This window comes from Lissotriton vulgaris, chromosome 9 (assembly GCF_964263255.1).
Source record: "Lissotriton vulgaris chromosome 9, aLisVul1.2, whole genome shotgun sequence".
Taxonomy (NCBI): Eukaryota; Metazoa; Chordata; class Amphibia; order Caudata; family Salamandridae; genus Lissotriton; species Lissotriton vulgaris.
The window spans coordinates 280,871,303-280,892,812 of record NC_141697.1 but is presented as its reverse complement, the minus strand read 5'-3'; the positions used below and the strand labels follow the sequence as shown (position 1 = coordinate 280,892,812).

Below are 21,510 nucleotides of genomic sequence, written 5' to 3'. Positions count from 1 at the left end.
AACTCCGGTCCGTGTATCAGTAGGGAAGGTGTTGGACTTTAAATCCAACACCAGTCCAACACCGCATTCCGTAAAGCAAGACATTGTAATGACTTGCTTTGTAATGGAACTTGTGGTAACATCGCAGTCGTTGTACTGACGGCGTTATAAAGGCACTATGATGTAATACCTACATTGTAATAGATGTTTCCCGCCCTATCTATTGGTTTGCTCAACTGTCATTTATATTTTTCATCCACCCACCACTGAACATGCAGCATGGGGGTTTGGGTCAACCCACTTCATAAACCTGCTGCCTTGCGCGTCATGCCATTATCCTAATTGCGTGCAAAGGCACCGGAAAAGAGGTGCACTTTCAGCGTGAGGGCTGGTGTACATAGGTTGCTAGGTCATTCCTTTAGTTTTATGTCTTTATGTGTTTGCAAAATATTTTTGTACTTATGTATGCAAAAAGAATTGTATGCAAGGCGTTCAAGCGCAGACCTACCGTCTTTGCCAATGCTTGTTTCTTTTGTTTACAGGGTCTCTACAGAGTGTCTCTGTTGCATGTTTTTGGATTCATTGCTCCCTGCAGTCACATATAACCTCTACACTGGGTCTTTGCTTTATGTTTATAAGGCCTCTCCTGACTGACTTGGGGTATGTTTATCTCGCCTCCCCTCCCTGACAATAGTTACATTCTAAAAGGACTTTCAATATCTGTCACTAGTGTATGTTGATTTAGCTGTAGGTCTGTTTGAGTCCTGTTAGCTCATAGGGTGTAGGATAGTCTCTGGCTCCATTCAAAGCACACGTATATACCGCATTAGTCAACTCAGCTTTCAAATGTGCAAATTCATCTCAAGCCGTGTAGGTGTGATCCTAAATATTTTCAGGTGAGTCAGAAAGCACACCTTTCTTTTAGAGTGAAACCTTGTGATGTCATGTTTTTGCTTGGGGTGTATCTCCGTAGTGTACCCATTAAGCACTTTAATATCAGCATCTCAAGACTGTTCACTAATAATGTCAGAAGTCTTCGAAGGTCAATTTTCTTTGGATGACCACTTGAAGAGGAACACATTTCAAAATAGTAAGTCAATTCTTTGCTTACAGCAATCTCCTCAATCAATCAAGAGAGTGGCCAGCAAGAGGCCGGGGTCTTGTTCCCAGACCTGTATCTCAGAAAGAACAGTGGCACGGGAACCCCATGGGAACCACAAGACCGCTACATAAAACAGTAGACCAGAGAACTGAACCTAATTCTCTGTTATATGTCAGAATATCATAGTCAGAAATATCACCTGAAATAAATTGTGTCCTAGATATCATTTACAAAAATATCCCCCCATTGGGTGCAGTTTTTCTGTTTTCAGTGATACAATATTTTTGACAACCATATTTAGGACACTTTCTTTCAGATTACATTGACTAGAATAAAGTTCTCTGGTGGCAGGCAAAATGTGGTGAACCACATAGACCATCTTAATCAATCTCATCTCTTGTCAACACTACCTACACATTTGTGATGGTAGTTTGAGGTCCTAATCTCCTAGTGTCTATACTCTTCCTTCTGCCCAGCTTCTTGCCTCAAGGTGTGGGTCCTTCTCACTCTCTTGATCCAGGCGCATGCTAAAAGAGCTCTCCGGCTGACTGGCTGGAACCAGCCATTGCGACAATAAAAGAGCCCGTGTCTGCTGCCGCCACGGAGAGGCGGCGCAATCATTACTGCTGACAAAAAGGCCGATAGATGTTCTCTCTCTCGAGACAGCGAAGGGAGAGAGAGGGAGAGAGCAAGAACATAAAAAACACATTATTGTAAGCCTCACAGGTGCTGGCAATCCAAATAAATGTATAGCAATTAGCAGCATTAAAACAGCTTTAAATAGTGTGGCTGAGCAGATGTGGACTGCATTCAGGGTTCTATAAAATGGAAAGTTACTGCGGATGAAGCTATTAATCAACTGTGGGGAGTAAACTCCCTCTCATCACTCTCTCCCTTCCACGAAGCAAAATCCTTGCAACGTGAAATAGGAGGCTCATCAGACGTGGCGGATGGTGGTGAGTTTCTCATTCAAAGCCACTGCATGCAGGTCAGGTGCACTGAATTTTGCATCTCTCAGAAAGAACTGGAATACTCTCTCTCCCACCCAAACCTCCCCTCCAGATTGTGATCTATGAACCTCCTATAACATGCCAGTCTCTATTTAGAGAAAACAAAAACCAGCAAACAGCATGGAGGGCAAGCTTGGATCTGTCCTTCAGGGAAATTAACTGACAATGCCAATAGGTCTGGCTGTAAAAGGATCTTTTTTGGCAATGTGAAGCATTAAAAGTAAATAGCATGGGAATAGACGTGTATTTGTATAGAAAGCAATCAACTGAATAATATTGGTGCTGGTTAAAAGGTCAGGTGACATTTGCACTGTCAAGCAAGACCTAAAAATCAATTTCTGGTAATGACTGCCCTTCTCCCATCTGTGCAGCTGCCAGAGAAAAAACACCATAAATTATCTAGTTGTCTAAGACACTTTAATAACATTACAATGTCATGAGTGTGCCCACGAAAAATCAAGCTCAGGCAGCTGGATAAATAAGCAAAATGATCACAGCTGCGTAGAGGGCAAGCACTTTTTTGTGAAAGCACACAAATTCTGCCCAATGAAAACATGTACTTCTGGGCAATATGTGGGCGGAGCAAAAATCCCTCTCCTGGTGATTTTCACATAATTGTCTGGCAACAGTAGCTAGCAAGCCAGACCATAAAATGGTGGCAATGATGAAAAACTGGGATAGACCTCCGTGGTCTTGAACATGGCTGCCTGAAATTTCCCATGAGCTGGGACAAGCCAGTCCTTGTCACGTCAGTATCTTCTCCTTATATTTCGGCAGTGAACTGGACCTCGGTCCTTTTTACTCATCTGTGACTGGAGTGTCACTAAAAATGGAGATTTGCATGGATTCCCAGGACATTAGTCAGAATGCTTTTCCCTGAAGCCACCGTCGAGTAGTTGGGATCCCATACTTTTTTAGGTAAAGCCATACTGCTTCATAAAACACACACCTAGGCCACCATCACATTCTTTCAGATAAGAAACGCAAAGTTATGATATGTGGTACAGTATGGCATATTGTTGTCAGTTGCTGCTGGAACTACAGAGGTGGTGGTTGTGGCATCTAAGATGGATGTGCTAATGTTAGGGATGGATGGAGAACGCAATCCCATATTAGTAAAGGAATCTTCATGTAATGCTCAAAACCACACGCCAAATGTTCGGCAGGAAAGTGCTTGGATCGAAGATGGCAGTATTCCATTTCAGAATAACCTGGATAGATGCATTTAAAGGTGGCACAACAAGCTTTCCAAAGTGGAAGCCAACTGATATCATAAAAGCCTTAGCTCCATGTTCAAAAGTCATCCTGTGCCCTGGGCACACCCCAGCTTTTTGCTGACTGGCACTGGTGGTAACTGACTCTGACTGGCCCTGGGCTCTGCCTAATCAGACCCAGGGCCGGTGCTATGCTGAAAGAGACACATTTTGAATACAGTGAAAGCACCTACATACACTAGGGTATACTATGGGTTGGGGTACCCCTGGGATTGGCATGAGCTAACCTATAAGGCTCTAGTACATAATAGGGCAGGGGGATTGAAACTACCTCTCAGTCCCTAGTATATAATAGGGCATGGCAGTTTAGAGACCAGCAGCCCTTTCTGCACTTGCATGTGTGCACTGCTGAAGCCTGAGGTCAGTTTAAAAGTAGCCCTGTGTTGCAGGACTGCTTTAAAAAAGTAAATTGTGCCCAAATTCGACTTTGGTATTTGGGGCACTTACAAAAAGGATAACCTGCAATGTTTGGGCATATTAGCTACTTCCAGGGTCTCCCCTAGGTGTCCCAGGGGTGTGGGATCAGGTATTTATAAGGAGGACCCTTATAAAATGAGGTTTAGATGCCCTGGGTTAAGTGAAAGTGCACATTTCACTCCCCACATTGTGATAAAGTGCTGCCCAAAATCGACTTTGATGGTAGGGGCACTGTGAAGGGAGGATCTGCAATATGCTTACATATTCAGAACCCCTAAAGTCTCCCTTGGGTGTTCCTGGGGTGGGGGTCCTGTAGATATATATGGAGTACTTATAAAATATATTTTTATAAGCCCTGGTGCTGGAAAAATGGCCCAAGTCATTTTTCCCATTGCAAATCCCATGCCACATAGGTTAACATGGCAGAAAGTATTTAACTAATAACTCTTGATAGGAAAAGGCATAAAATGCCATTCAAAGACTTCCTAGAATGGACTTAATAAATCCAACAATATTATATTGTTGAATTTCTCCTAAAATGTACGTACAAGAAGTTATAAGACTTTCTTGTTTGTAAGCCAAGATTCAGCCTTCCAGTGGTCTCTCCGGATAGGTCAGAATTAAGTGGACTAGCCAGGCTTCTTAGAAGAGGTGATAAAGAGCCCCTGGGGTTGACAGTGTCCTGTTGCACAGGATTGCCAGAGCAGGAGGGGGGGTCATAAACAATGGACTTCAAGGGACGATTTACAACTCCACTCTTTTGACCCCCAGCCAGATGCTAGGATTAAGGAAGGAATGAGCAGATGCAAGGGGGGAGAGACTATCGAGATTAGCCATCCTAGGGGTGTCTTTAGCCAGCTCTTCTCTCCCTGCTGGAAAATCAGCCATTATTAATTTGGAAGAATTGGTGCACTCTGGGACAAAATAGTGCCACACTCTGCAGGAAGTGGTTATACCTTTGGGTGGTACCATGCAGCCCATTGGACAGAAGTGACCTCCTGCTTGACCCAGAGAAAGTGTAATAAGTATCAGAGAAGAGCAGAGCCCCTAAGATATGCTGCTTGAAACTTAACAAAGCAAGACAGGCCATGCTGGAAGATTGATGTGCATTTCCTAAGGCCTCCACTCAGAAGAGTGCACCTTCTGCACTATCTGAAACTACAGCCTGTGGATTACCTTTCTGTAAAAAAGGACCAAAGTGTGGACTCGTTGCAAGCTACAGGTTAACAGAGCTCATCTGGAACATCACCACCAAGGATCCTCAACCTGGGTTTAACCAAGTGGATTGTGGGAACTGAAGTCCTCCACTTTCAAGGACCATCTTGGAGCTTCAGAACTTTGGGGTGAGTTTGAGACACTTTGGGACCCTCTGGGGAACTTCAGGAAGAAGTTCCAGAAGTTTGGAGAACTTCGGAGCAACTTTGTTAAAGAAGCTCCAGAAGGGGAACGACTCAACCTGGCCAGCTAGGCCGCCTGCCTTCAACCGCATGTCCGCCTGGTTGTCCTTGGTGTTTCCCGCTGGAACGCTCTGAATGTCGGACTTCCATATGTTTGACCGGGAGCTCATTGCCAGGCAATCTGGCGAACCCTCACCGAATCTGGACTGGCTGAGAGCTTCGAGAGACCCCTGGGAACAAAAAATCCAGAAAAGTTTCCAAGTTCGAAGGTAAAAACTTTAACCCAGACCTATCACCAGGGGTAGCCGCCCAGGGCTCCATTGAGGTCAGCCTGAAACTATAACTTTGACCCAGTCTATCGTGACCAGATGTCTCGATAAGGCGCTATAGGTTTCTATGTGCTAGAAAGTGCTAAATCTTTGAACATTCATATCTCCGGTTCCATACAATGGATTTTGGTTGTTTTTGTGCCATTTTAAAGATAAAACTATTTCCTCTTTTTATGAATTAGTGTTAGATTTATATATTGTATTGTGTCTTAATTATTTACTGAAATTGTGTTTTTATATGCTTTACATACCTGTCTTTGCAGTTAAGCCTGCCTGCTCGCAGCCAAGCTACCAAGGGTTGAGCATAGGAATACTTTTCTAAGGCCTATTCCGAGTCCTGAGTCTGAGCACCAACCTACCCACCTGAAAGCATGTGAATATCCTCACGTCTGATAGGTGTGCTATAAAAAATCTACGTACCATAGCATAGCAAGCAGGTATACACTTTAAAGAAGACGAAGTGTCACATTGATATCCATGAAAAATTCACACAATCACCAGGTTATTAGAACCTCGCATTTTTCAAATTGTTTTTTTTACCTTTCCCAAACATTAGAGGGAAACCAATGTCTCAGACCACCACTAATATGCAATTCTGCATTACTGCTTGTGGAATGAAAAATGAAGTGATATTCCAAAAGATCTTTCCTTTACTGGACAAAATTGAAAGTGTCCCAAGCAACGTACAGTATTCAGTTGAGCACAGACTCTCCACCATGAACCCTAGAGAATCACCTAGTGTGTGCTCCAGCATTGGGCCCAGTACCTTCTCTAATCACATATCCACTTTCCCTGGTGTGGGAGCTCAGCTATTTCCCTTTACTTTGCCTCAAAAATACATAGGGACCCCAATGGTTACTGTGCTTTCCACGGGAAGAATAAAATACATGTTTAGGGAGGGAAAGGGAGCCGTGACCCAGGGATGCTACTAGATTGCCTAGTTGGTGAAACAACATTTGCTTATCAGAGTGCTCATGTATACCTCTTCTGTGGGTAAGGGCCTCTAACCCATATAATTTAGCACTAATGATGAGGCAATTTAGAAAGCCTGCACTCAAAAGCATATATTACATGATAATATTAATAACACAATAAAGAGAAATCAAATAAAAATAGGAGAGCACTACGTCAGAGGAGATATCACTTCTTATAATTTTGGTAATTTTCTCTAATCAGTGTTCCATAGAATACAACCATCACGTGTTTCGCTCATTAGTGACGCAAACTCCTGGTCTTGTATATGATTGCATTCGCTTTGGCTTCTGGTTTATTGCTGAATTCAAAGACAGTACCATTGGATACAGTTCTTTTTATTTTTCAACTTCTTTGTGACTTTCAGACCAGGGCCCCTAAACACGAATGAGGGTTCCCTTTCCAGAGCCTACAATAATTAGAAGTGACTGTGTAGAAATCTCATTTCTTCCTGTAAAAATATTAATCATGACTTCAGTTCTGTTCTGAACGAAATATGTCCTCAATCAAAATACACACAAGGGACCAAATGGACTTAAGCAAAAAATCCTAGCTTTACCAAGATATGCAGATTACTGTTCCGAGATTTGTAATTGTGACTACCCATTTTTCAGGCTCAAAGGATCATGTTAAATTTTTGTTATGATTCCAGAATAGTGAGTACCTAGGCTTTCCACAAATGACTGGTGCAAAGCTATGCTTGATGGTATTTCCTACTTTGAGACAGCAAAGATTTGGCCCGCGTTGTGAAATGTGCAAAATATAAAATGTCTAGAGATAAAAACTATGGCTATGTTACAACTGTTATCAATGTCTTCATGGCCCTGCAAAACATGTACCACGGATTATATTTCTGATCCATCCAAGGTTACACAGTTATGTGAATGGTAGATGACTCGCTTGCTAAGATTGTACACTTTATCCAACTCTAATCACTTTCCAACATGGTCACCCTAGCTTCTTGAACATTCATCCCACATGTCATTAAGCCCTGAACATATTGTCAGAAACCTAAGATTCCAGTGTGTCTCCAAGTTTTGAACAAGGGATGGTATTGTAGGAATGCCTTTTCAATGTGCTTCTGCAAACCAGCCTTGGAGCAATGTTTAAAGCAACTCCACTACTCAAGCCTTTGACAAATGTCTTCACAGACTTTTCCTTGTCGAGTTGGTCTACAATGCTTTTGTACATACTGCTAAAGGCAACACCCCAAACTTTATTTCTCAGGTGTACCATCTCTGCAAGCTTCCTAGCCTTGGGGGTTTCCAAGCTTATATTGATATATGTGAAGTAGGTCCAAAGATTCAAAGTGGTTCTGAAGGTGTTGTTTATTTTTAAATAGCCATACAGCAATTTGGACTGGAAATTTATCTGCACATTGGTGTTGTGTTGAGCGTGGGTGTTTGGCAGCAGTGGTAAGAGTGTAGTACTCAGTGGGTCAGGGTTGACAAATACATGTTAAATAGATCGATAAGTAATGGAGAAAATAAATACACACTTTACATTTGTCAAGCATCAGGAGATGATAGGATTCAAGGCAGCCAATATTTATAGCTACTTCTTTTTCCAGCAAGTTGTACTCCCCAAATCTTCTGTTTGTCCGATGTTCTTTATCTAGTCAATGAAAAGATTTTTAAACAAATGGAGAAAGGCCAGAATTCTCTGTATGCTGAAGGCCAGCTTGCGGGAAATGATCATTTCACCAATTGTTACCAAACAAAGAAAACTAGTGATGCCTTTTGTCATGTTACTGATTTGGTGAAATAGATATTTTGGCCAATCAGATGACATCCTTTAAAGAGCATTTAAAGGCACTATTAGGATGGTTACACTCAAGTAGTTAGACCTTTCCCACTATTTTTCTGCTTGCCTTACGAATGGTCTTCTATTCATCTTTCCATGAGTCTTCCATAGGTTATGTTGTTTCATGCAGGATGTTACAGTATTCTACTGATCAAGGGTGATATTATATAGTGATTATCTGAGATGTAATGCTGTTGCCTCATGGCCTGTGTGTTAATCCTTTTTTGGTCGAATATTTTAGAGCCATTCACTCAACTTTAAGTAGACAAATACTGTGACTGTGATGAATTAATGACATCTATTCGCAGGTAGCTGGAAAAACTGGTAATCTTTAACCCTCCACTATATCAGAGCATTGCCTGTGCTATGGAGGGAAGATGTAATATAGGACAACTTTAATCAATTTGAGATGTCAATACACATTTCTGAACTCTTCTCTCCTAGGCGAAGGAAATGCCATTACATTAAGGGAAGCGGCAGCTCTTCACTTTGCTGGCCGATGATCATCCATTTTGAAAAAAGGTGAACGTGGAATTAGATGCACTGACATTAACAGCGGCCAAATGCATTAATGACTCTCCTGCTGGCTCCAAAGTAGAAAAAGGTCTATTTATAGCAGGAGTGCAGTTAACATGCTTCTATGAGCAGCCAACAGCGCCAGCATGGAAGAGCTAGAAAGAAGCCTTCGCAGCGGGGGATGGAAAATGTGGATATTCTAAAGTAGCACGGAATGACTGCTAGATCGACTTGTGATCATAAAGGGCTTGTTTCTGCTCAGGATTTGCATTGAAAAAACTGAAGATTATCTTCATCACGCTTTCTTTGTGGTTTCTACAGAATATAGACACCTGCTGATTGTGGGTAGCACCAGTCCTTGCTATTGGTGAATGAATGAGGTGCAAGTGTGTTGATGGGTGGCATGGCATTCAGGCTCAATCAATGGCAGATTAACTCAATCATACACCCAACTGGTCCACCGGTTCACAGTCCGCACTGAAACCTCAATATTTGTCTGGGCTCCAGTTTAACTCTCATAATATCCAAGCTTTCATAACCCCCTTTATCTGTCAAGGAACTTTTTGACCTTGGTCGTCATTTGCAAACCTTCCGTTCTTATTGGAAGAGAGGGTTAAAGATTAACTTTTTGTTCCATAAGAGAATTGATCCTGCATTACAATTATCTTTGAAATGCCCTACAGTGACCAGTCCCTCTGACATTACTCATCTGTTGAGAAATGCTGGTGTTTATCTGGTCCTTGTGGGGATACTCTTAAAAGGGATGGAGTTGGTTCCAGAGAGTTATTTTTCCGATAAATCATCCCTTGGGACACCTTCCACTATAAAGAAGAAAGGGCATTACCGCAGGACCTTACCGCATATACAGATGGCCAGTGACGTGTTTCTTATAATTGCTTAGTGGTATTCATGTTGAGCACTTTGCCTGCTGTAAAGTACTACAGCTTCTAGAATAAATAATGTGTGGACACATCTTCAGCTGCAGTAAGCAAATGTAAAATCTTACTTTTGATCACTGCAGGTCTTGACCTTCAGATAAGTCTACTCTCAGTACTTTAATATCTGCAGGAGTTCTTTAAAAAATTGATTGTGAAATTATTTAAGAAACCGCATTTAATGTATTTGAGGCATCTGAGCTCGTTAATACCATCTGCTTCTTTGCCTTCACCAGTGAATTTAGACCTTAGAGCATCAGTAAGGCAGTAATGATCGCCCACTATTATTTGGCACAGTCACGCTCTCCTCTGTGTTCCGCTCATTATCTAAATGCAGGAGAAAGTAGTGCCCATTCTGGCTGAAACTCCAGTAACTATGCCACCGAGGACACCCTTTTGGCATAACGGTTGCAGGTAGAAAAAGCCACACAATAAAAGGTGGACACGACAACATTGCTTCTGCAGGTGTCCCTCATGCCTGAGACCATCATTCAAACCGCGGTGGTCTCAGGCAGAAAAACCTTTCAAAGATCCTCAAGCATGTAGAGAAAACTCCCACCAAGTAAGGGGCATTTGTACTTTGGAAGGCCACCTTTACATTTGGTGTCCTGGCTGTTGAAAGTTTAAATGAAGCCCATCATCCTCTTATGGAGGACATGAGGCTCACTGGAGTCTCCCTGCTGTGTGTGCATGTTTGCAAGACATGTCTTGTTGTCAGATTTGATCTTTTGGGTTTATGAACTTCATTAGATTCAGAACAAAAGCACACCACACATTTTGCACAACCCTTTTCCACCCACGCTGTAGCCAATTTCTTCACGCCAGTGGAAGAAGGATGTAAAAGGACCCAAGGACCCACTTCCAAGAATCCATAACTCCTTAAGTCATGACTGCTGGACATCACTGAAACTTCCTAAACTCTTTAAGTAAATATTGCAGAGATAAGGCACCTGCTAAAGAGATAATTTTGTACATGTCAATTTTCAGGGGATAATAATAATGTTAGATAACTCTGGTGGTTAATGCAATTGCTTGAGATATCTGTGTTATTGTCTAATCACAGTTTTGACTCCTAAAGTAACATAGAAGGTGAATTTGCCTGCTACAGAGTGCATTGTGTGGCATTCAGATACGGATCTGTATTTTATGAGATGGGAAAGTGGGTTACTGCTTTAGATACATAGATATTTTTGCTACTTTCAATTCATAAGTTACAAATCTTCTAATATAGCACATGGAGCTATGAATGGACATCAAGGAGATGCACTTAAACTGCAAGGCATGAGTTTAGAACCTTATGTTTCTTTTTTTATCAATATGTTTTTGTTCTAAGGTTGTTAAAAAGGATTTCTCTGGGTAGTCAAGTCTTATTCAGACAGACAGCCCCAACTACTGTTTTAGCTTTTAGGTCCCGGCTTTCTACATCTCCCAACCATGCTCTCTTAACACATAATGCCTAACAGTATGGACGACATGTGACTCCTAGAGCTTGTAACTCACAGTTTCTTAAGTAACATGTCCTGTACATAGATTTACATGAGTACGATTGTCTCGTATAATGTGTGTATGTGATATAATGCACTATAACTTCCTACATTAGGATAAACAGCATTATAAAAGATTTAAAAAAGACATTATTAACTGCTATTTAATTCGTTTTTTGAGTAATAACTCATATAGATACATCTAACACTCTTACAGTGCATGTATATCTGTTACATGCAGGGTTAGACCAAAGTCAAAACCTGCCTTCAAATCATACTTTCTCTTAAATACTTGTGAAGTGAGAACAAGCTGTGTTCTTTTCTTTCCCTCCATTGCACTGTTATCCACATGTTAGACTTCAGATGGCTCCCAGGAAAGATGATACAATAGAAAGGATGATGATCCTTCAAGTAAGGCCTTTGTTTTGTGCCCAGCAGCAATAAAAAAATAAGAATATGCCCTACACCAAAACGGAAATCAGACAATGTACGGGCACTGCTGAATGTGGCCAGATGCTGGAAATTTACATCACAACACATTCAGCGTAATTCACTGTGGCAAACCTGATCCTGGATCAGGCTCAAGTGTAGCCGACGGATCCGGGATTCAGATGGATCCTCGTCATTTCCTGCACTGCCAAAAACAAAGCCAATGAGGACAGACCACGAGGGTCAACTAATATAAACGCACTCTGTGAGTGCAAACAATATTGAAAGGGAATCAGCAAAGCTAGAATAATTATCATTACTACAATTATACATTACTACCAATCATTAGTCCTAAGAGGAGTGGAATACAGAGTCGAGAGTTTTCTTAAAAATGCTATTCTTACTCAAGGAGAATGGAGCTGAAAGGCTTGTATCAATGCAAAATCCCTGTTCCGTCAAGTGATTGCTTCTTGCAATGCGCATATTTCTAGATCTTTGTTTTTGTTGCCTGATCATGGGCAGTAGTGTTGTAAGCTTAGATGACTAAGGACATAGATTTAAATTGGAGCCTTTACACAAAGTACAAGGACAAGTGGCAATGCTGGTTTTACATGTGTACAAAAGAAAATTAGCATTGCTATGACTATCTATCCTTCTGGTTAGAACCCCAAAGACATTGTTCATTCCCTGCTTCACAGTCAAGGATTATAGAGTCAAGACCTTCTAGGATACAAAAGGGATGAAAAACTTTAACCACTGATATGACTTTGCTTTAGGTCTGGAGTTCCAAATCCATTCTGACACCAGCTACCACCTTTGAAAGAACGTAATGATGCCCTTGACATACATTTTAGAAACAAATGGCAACTTATTTTGCAGGCAAGCAGCTGACTACCCACTTGCTCTTCTATAAACTCTGCACAGTAGGACAAGGGGAAGTAAGCAATGGAATTGGAAAGAATGGAAAACAGGAGGTTGTGCTGCTGGATGAAGTGATGCCTACCTCTCGAAGGCAGCCCATAAAGTTGTTGCTAACTGGAGAACCTGGCAGATCCGCTGTGCTTGGGCTCCCCCCGACATAGAAGAAATCATCGGAGCCCAGCATGGTGTAGTCTTCCTGTGTGTAGCCGGTGGTAGTGAGGATTCCGTCCACCGAGATGGTCACCTGAAGAGGGAAACAAAAGGAACAGGACAAAATTCCCAACCTTCATCTTAAAACAGGTATGACTTGGAGACACCTCTCCCTGAGCTCTAGTTGTTCACTCAATATTTTGTTTCTCTTTAAAATTGTAATTATTGTGAATTTATGTATGTATTTAAATATATGGTAATATTGTTTTGCTGGGAGTCTGAGTCCCATTTTCTTGTCCACTTTTCCTGTTCCTAGGCCTCTTGATGCCACCATCTTCAGTGACCTTTGATCTACTGACGTCATGATGAACCTCCTGAGTTTTCACCAACATGTTGTCCCATCTTGCTGCTCAGATGAGAAAAATGGAATTGACCTTTGTAAGAAGCTTTTTAAATGAATTTAGATTAGGGTATTGATTTTTAGATGTGTATTCTACTTGCTGGTGAGCTCTGTGAATCTCTTATGAAGAACGACGAAGGTTTCCACATTGCCTTTTTAAATGATTACTATACTTTCCTTTCTTTTATGATTTTAAGAGGCACATCAGTGAGCATGCATTCTTCAGAGACCCCTTTACCAATGAAAAAAAGGCACGATTGTTCGAGCATGCTCTGTAAATCGGGAGTTCCCAGCTGCCTCTCCACAAAATCAAAAGGAAAAGGTGGGAGCTACCATTTCTGTGCACAGTTAAATCTGAGGAGTTAAAAAGGAAACCTAGGTAAAGACATTTAGCCAAACACTCCAAAATACCAAAATAAAAACGGCGAGCAAAGCACAATTTGTGGAAAATCATCTTGAAAAAAACATTGCAGATCAGCGTTGTTTGACACACCCATGCCAAAAAAAAGCCATTGGAGATAGGAAGGATTTCAATTTCACACTGGCATGCAGCAAAAATAATTAATAACTGGATCCCTGCACCCAATCAAATACCGTTGTACAGAAAAATAGAAATATACTAAATTGCAAAATCAACTAAAATCATAATTATTCAACCAAAAAATATGGTGCGTTGAGGGTGGCTGAGGAGCAGAATGAAGTGTGGTGATAAAAGCTGTTAGTAAGTTAGAGGTGGAAAAATGAAATAGGAAGGAGGACCTTGTATTGCTCACTGTGAGCCATCAGCACCATCTTTGATTTGAATCTTTGAAGACCAATGTGCTCATGTGATCCATCAAGCATTCCATTTTAAAATAGGATCCAAAAACTGATCAGATCTTCAAAGCTGGAGCAGCACAGCTCTTTACAGACGAATTTCAGACCTTGGATTCGACCCCCACAGCACTATGGCTTTCGTCAAACTCATTGCAGGTCCTTTGCGGGTAGCAATGGCCTTATAGATTTTTGGATGCAGTACATCAGCCAAAATGTGGAGGCTGTCCTGTCTGCCATAGCATTGATGTCAATGGCATTCTAGGTACAAGACATCGGCCACTTTACGCGGGTGTCCAGTTCCACCAAACTTTTAAATACGGGTCTAAGTCCTACATCAGTTTTTACACAATGTACAGGATTATATTCTCATTTAATGAGAGTTTAGGAAAAAGAACTGGGTGCAGGCCGAGGAGTTGCAGGCAACGCGTATCTGTATAAACATGCTGCTGCCAGTTATAGAAGTGATTTGGTTATTATATGCAGGGTGGAGTGGCAGATGGCCAGAGCAGCCTTCTTGTTTAGATATTATGAAGAAGCCATAATCTGTCAATCTATCTCTGTGATGATGCCACTTTGATGACATTGAGCCCACCTCCTCAAGAAGGTTTCTATGAGTTTCACCTGGGTTTCAAGTAGGCTGTTCAAAGTTTGCTGTGCCTATTTGATTTTTATGCATCATGCTTCCACTACATCTGTGGTTTCTCATGCTGTTGGTGTTTCTAGAACAGATTTTTTGTCTTTTCTGTCTTTATCAGCATAACACAAGATGGTAGCCCTATCCGAGAAGGTCGTTGACAAGCACTGTTAGCATTGTTATTTCTGATTTATGCTACATTAACACAGTTTATTTTCCCAAATCAAAGGTCTGCAAACACTTCCTTTACATGTATTCAAGATTTTCTCCTAACACAAATGAAATATCTGTTCTCAAGTTTACCGTGTATTTATTCCTATGCCAGTTTTTATCACATCCATTTGTTTATTTTTATTTTGCTTTTTGTATGTTACCATCGGTATAAAGAGATGCTTCTCTTGTGATTTTATTTGCTGAATATGGTAGTAAAAAAGGAAATTCACTGGAAAAACAAAGGTTAAAGGGGTGTGATAGTTAGGTATGGTAATAACATCTTAGTTTATATATTTATTTTAAAGCAACATTCACTGGAAAAACCAAAGGTTAAAGTGAGGTTCTAGTTAGGTGCTCAATTGAGATTAAAAAATGTTTAAAAGCCAAGAAAGCACTGGAATTAGCTGTCATTTACTGAGCAAACTATACCAAGTGCCCTGCCATGCACAGTTTATGATTTCACATATTACATAATTTATGACATGTTAAATGACATAATTGATAACATCACTGATGTCCTTTGAGATGTCATCAGTGATGATATCATCCAGTCACTGTGACACTGACCAATAGGGTTTGTGGGCTTGAATTATAAAAATGTAGAACACCTGTGGCCAATTTTTCATTGCCAATCATGTCATAACGGACATAACCTTTGACCACAAGCTGGACACATAGCGCAACAATGAAGTCACCCACATTTGATGGATATAACTATTTTTTTTACTGGCAATCACCCACTTGACAAAACGCCTCAATAGCTATTCATGTGGTCATCCACCTTTTAAACCTTGACCATTCTCCAAAAAAGAGTTCATACTCTATTCATATGAATGGGATTACCCTCTTAAAGGCTTCACATGACCCGCAATTTTAAGTCAGGCGGGTGGCAGGTATGCATTTGCCACAGAAAATACACCTTCTGCCAGGACCCTTGGACAAACTTCCATAGTTTGGTAAAATTCAATGCACTCATTCTTGAGTTGGACAAAATGAACTACAACCTTAGAGCCGTGCTTACAACACCAGTGTGATATAAACCTCCTCATTCAGAAAAAGCCTCAAAATCTTCAGCAAAGTTCGGGAAATAAACACCCACACTTTGGAAACTTCCTCATTAGAGGCCCAGATATCTACTGGTTGATAATTTTCTGTTTAAAGAAGCTGTGGCCTTACTCACAGATGTTTTCCAATAGGCTTTGGCTGGGAGCCACAACCTACTTTGAAACACACTTCTGCGGCCAACATCAGATGCACTCTGGCTTTGCCTTGTTTACCATGAAGTATTACTTGCACACCAGACTTGTAAATGGTGCACCATATAACTATCAACATGTACAACCATACTTGCTTACATGGATTATGCTATTTCCATGCTATGGGCCCACATATGTTCACTCAGTAACTCTATGCTTCATATAACTATAATGTTATCATTGATGCCATTAATGAAGTAATTTACCATACCATGAGTGAAGTAATATGTGAGGTTATAAGCAATGTATATCGGGGGCGCAAGATAGCTCATACATTATAACTTATGAATTGGAAGGGGTTTTTTAAAAGTTAGGTTTTATCTCACTTCATCAACTCAACACCCAACTGTATCATTACTTTTACCTTTGTTTTTCTCAATGAATATACCTAATAATTTATATCCATTTATATATCTAGCTATATATCTAATTAATGGGAGTCCAAAATTACTGAAATTCTGAATTATTGGATCTGAAATATTCGAAAGATGAAATTAGGGGCTCAGTATAGTAGCACATACCATAAGATATGGTAATAAAAATGATTCCAACCCTTACTTATGCTTTTATAAACAATTTTAATTTTGCGAAGTTGTGTCAGCAGATCCATGAAAAGGCATGTAGGTACTCCCTATTTCTTCTTTTCATTACATTATAAAACCTTTCTTGACATACACAGAGAGTCATACTATTTGGAATGCAGTAACAAACCTATCATCCAAGGATGAAAAAACACATTATTGTGTACTGACATGTGCAGTACATGCTGCATCCAGAGACTCACAAAATATTCCATTAGTTTAAAAAGTATTTCAATATGTTCTGAACTATGTTGCAACTTCTTTCATATTTTTAGTACCTAACAATTCATTTTAGTTTTCACTCCTATTCTGAGTTGGATTTTTCCCTTAAAGTCTTCAACTAGAAAAATGTATGCAGAGGCTGGTTATGCTGTGATGAATGCTAGTACTCATTCACTAGAAATTAGTAGGCCTAGACGGAGTTCGTAGAGTTCCGCGAGCGGCGGAGCGAGTTACCTTGCGCAGCTCGTGCTGATTTTTAGCACATGATGTTTGTTCTGTGCTGTAAAATCAGCGCTAACAGCATCAAATGCAGCGCAGGAGGGCGCAGCTTCTTTCTACCGCTTGAGTCAAAGTTCATTCAAGCGGAAGCTTCCTCAGGGTGAACGTAAGGCTTCTCAACCCGAGTGGTAGCAACCATCTGTAACCACCCACATTTAGAAATCTCGCTGGGAAGCAATCTACCATTGGCGAGCACAAGCGGGGGCTCCATTTTTCAGAACTCCGTGGAGTGCAAAAACGTCCATGAACTCCACAAACGGAGCGTAGTTCACTGCCTAGGCCTAGAAAGTAGGAGCAGTACCCTAGGGCTTACGCTTCAAATCAAAGATGGCTGCCAAGTGACTCATACCCTTCTTACAAGGTCGACATTCCCAAAGTCATCCAGTTTTTTTATAGCATTGAAAGAAATGACTTGAGGCATGTAGTAGGCAGACAAATGGTGGTGACGCCAAGCAGGTGGACATGCCATGCAGTGGAACAGAGATTAGAAAAAATAAACCAGCAGTATCCTGCTGCCAGTGGCATCGAGCTCAAAGCAGAAGAGGAGGAAGGCAGATGCCTGGCCACTTTCTTCACAGAGCCTGACCATCACCTCTGCCTCAAACAAAAGATGAAAGAACAAGAGGGGCTCATTTCACCAGGAAGCTAGGCACCCCCAGCTAGAATGGAATTGCTGCACGCTATACACCTTTGAAGAAGAGTCGAAATAAATAAATAAATAAATATATAAATACATGTATGATGAAAGATTGATTGGCGAAAAACAAAGATAAAACACAATTTATTGTGATGGGGCGAGTGGAGGAAGGGAAAACCAAAAACACAATACCTACCTACCTTGCCGACCATCTTTTTTTTTTTTTTTTTGGATTAACCAAAAAAAAAAAACATTTTATTTATTTATTTATTTTCGAAAAAAGAAAGTGAGAGATAAAGAGAAAAAAAGTGAGATTGAATGAATTCAGATAAAAATAAAAAAGCAATAAAAAAAACGACAAAGGGGATTGAAGGAAGGGTAGTTTAGAAGGTAAGGAAGGAGAGGATCACACACGGCAAACCGAAAAAATAAAAGACAAGAAGAATGATATCTACCAGACAATGTAGTTTGTTTACCATAGCGTGTCCGATGCCCGAATGCTTTGCGGAAAAGGGGGGAAGAGAGGAAATTAAATTGTGAAGAGAACGGCTTGTTAATAAAGAAATAAAAAGATAAATGATGACTTGTTAAGAGGGATGGTTAGTACATTAATTGGTAACGGTTAGTCATAATGGAACATTGCATGAATGATATAGTGTTAGTCAAAAGCCATGTCTCACCTGCCACCCCCATCTCAACAATGCAGGGCGAAGGAGGAAGATGCCAAAAAAAATAAAGAAAAGCTGACGTTTGGGACCCATGTCTTTTTCCGGGGCCACAGGGTCCCCTTCTAGCCTTCTGCACCACTGATGTATTTGCAGAGTACTTACGTTTTGCATTTCTCAAAAGACATCCTTGAAAGTGCACACACCGCCTGATTCCGGATCTGTCTCTCCAGGTAAGAAGTTACAGCCACATTTTTCACTGTCCCCCCACCCGCTACAACTGACCCCAAGCAGTGCTTTTTCAAAATCCCATTGGTAGAAAGTCAAAAAAGTACTTTCAATTTCAAATATAGTTGAATACTTGCCATAAAAAGGATCCCAACTCATTTGAGATTTGTGAACTAAAGGCAAAGCTTTACATGTTGCAATGTTCTATTAAAATTATGTGGAAACATTAGCAGTTACTTCTGAAACATTTCTTAACTAAAGGAAATGTTCTGGCATAGTCTAGCCTTTTTGTCTCCGTGTAAGACATCCCTTTCTACTCCTCCTTCCAACTTCCAACTCTACAGTGAACTAACTATGTTGTAAAAAGGGTTCATGTATACTCAAAAGAGACCAATGCAGCTGGAATTCTAGATTTAGGATGACCTAAAGATTGATAACCCTCTGTTTAATCTTCAACAGTACTCACTGTTACCAGTTCTCATTTCATAAAGTTTAGGGAAATTTTCATAAAATATTAAATGGTCTATCATTTTTTAGCATTGCTTGGGAAATGTCTTGTCTCCTTCACAGCTTGCTACAGGTAAAGTCCATAGCAGCTGCCCCATAGTGATACTGGTTTCTTCTAGGGATTATCTGGGTCCTGGGTTGTGAGAGAATTCTTTGTTGTTGTGTGACTGTATTTTCACAGACAGCCAGCAAAGATTGTAGTTATGTGATACGTAGTATCTATTTTTGTATGACTTTTGGGCCTGAGAGACAGGTGGCCTTTCAGCATCTGTATTATATTGTTAAGTCATATTTATTGTAAAAGTGCCATCGGGTGAATTATGTCACACTTTATCTCAAAACCCAAGCAGACATCAAATAAAGGAGCATTCTGTAATGCCTATTGTTGGTGACTATTATGGTGAAGGATGGGGAACAAAAAATGTTTTTTCTCTAGCAAGGTGGCTCCAGGAAAACTGGCTTGGAGCTTGATTGTACATTGTGTCTATATGTTTGCTTCTAAATAATATTACTATTTGATAAAGCATTGAGAGTTATTTTCTGACAATGATCTTATTTTGTATCTATGTATATTATATTGAATTTCTGGAGAGCTACGGTTTTCCCAGAAATCAATGCAGTTTGAACCAGCATTGTTGCCCTGATGACATAGTTCAATGTTTCATGGCAAGCAGCTCTCTCTGCAAAGCCTTCTGGTGGGGCTCATCCACATTGCTAATCCCAAAGATGAAAGAGAGGTAGCGCTACCATTTATCATCCTTAGGTACCGGCTCATCTGTTTTCTCATTATCCGAAGAAGCAGTTGCTCTCCAGTGTTGACAGACTGGTTCCTGGCGACTTAGAAATTACTCACCTTACAGGGAAAAGGGTTGTCACTATGCAGCGAAATTGTTGGTGGTGGAAACAGGGGACATGTGTTTTTTACTGGCTTCACTGCTTGGTTTGATCAAAGGGCCCTGGGAAATCACTTGATGTCCTTGGTTGCAAAGTCCCTACCTGTCAGAAATGATGGTGCTTACAGAAAGTCTTTGCACCTGTACTAAGTTGGCCATAGAAAATAATGCAAACCTACTGCTAACATTCCAAGAGTGCCAGCTACATTAATGACCCATGTGATGACATCATGACAGAGGGGCTGCACTCAAAGGTATGCATGTTCAGACCTGCCAACTCACACGGTGCCACTATGCGTCACAAGACTCTTCAAATGGTCTCCCGATCAAGAGCTGATATCATACCGTGTGCACAAGGGGAGCTGGAAACCATTGCAGGGAGCGGATTTCCAGCTTCTGTACTGAAGCTCTGAGCAGCCAGTGTCCAATAGGAGTTTTGCAACTTCCAAAGGACGTCGGCAGCAGCTGCCTTTATTATTTGTTTTGGGTAAGAGTGTGGTAAGTTCTGGGTTGTCCACCCACAACCTCTTCTTGAACCCAGTTCTACATGGTCGATCAGGTGGTGATGAACTCAACGCTCTGCCCCCACTCGCAAGCCTGCCCCCAAAACCCCTTCCCTCATTTCTCACACGGTAAAAATATTTTCAAAGTTAGCAGATTTGCACCTTCAGCATGTACCAATGATGTGGACAGCCAGAGAGATGGGTATTTTCTATGAAGTCAGGCACTGCAAACCATCATTGTTGCTTTAGAGTAAAATCTATGTTGAGTATTGAATGGGCAACCAAGGATATTTTGTAAAAAGTGACCAAAAATTCGTACTTTAATGAGAGTTTTGGACTGTCAGAATAAGTGGAAAACCTCAGATGCCTTTTCCTCATTTGATAGGCTTGCACATTTGATCGGCTTGCACATTTGATGGGCTTGCGTGTCGCTGTAATCACTGCTGTGGCCATATGTTGAGATGCTCTTGAGTGTGCTGTGGAAGGAGTTGCCATCCTTCCCAGCAGCAGGCAGGGACAGGCTATACCACAGAGCACTCAAAGAGAACCTCAGAATTCCACAAGTCTACCATCCACCTGCACTGAAGGTTGAGATGAAAGGAAAGAAAACATTCAGAGTTAGAACACGAAAGCATGAGAAATGACCAAAAGATGTCATAAATAAATAGAAAAAGTATAGAAAATGGAGTTGACAGACAGGTAAATATAACATGATTATCCCTTTCCACCTAAAGGACCTTTCGTAAATATCTTATTTTTATTGTTTAAGTTATATATACGAGCAACTATAATTTACAATGTTAAGTGACTTAAATGGATTACTTCATGTTTTTAGTTTTGCATTTATAGAATTTAATAAAACACATGATTTTCCCTTGGGGGCGGTTCTTCTTGGGTTGTGTTTGTACTAATAACTGAATGTAAATTTCTAAATATTACTTCATGACTTGCCCAATTT

The 21,510-nt window shown here is 40.7% G+C and overlaps 1 protein-coding gene across 23 annotated transcripts in view; it reads right to left on the bottom strand.

Moving 5' to 3' along the window:
* Positions 1 to 21,510, bottom strand: part of NRXN3 (neurexin 3) — a 2,233,908-nt gene that overhangs the window by 1,532,525 nt on the left and 679,873 nt on the right. For all 23 annotated transcript variants that reach the window (XR_015299916.1, XR_015299918.1, XR_015299917.1 and 20 more), the window contains one exon: positions 12,651 to 12,812. Coding sequence is in view for 18 of the 23 variants with exons in the window: in XM_086937585.1 (XP_086793711.1) it covers positions 12,651 to 12,812 (162 nt within the window). In the remaining 5 variants the exon portion in view is untranslated. The remainder of the gene's footprint in view (positions 1 to 12,650; positions 12,813 to 21,510) is intronic.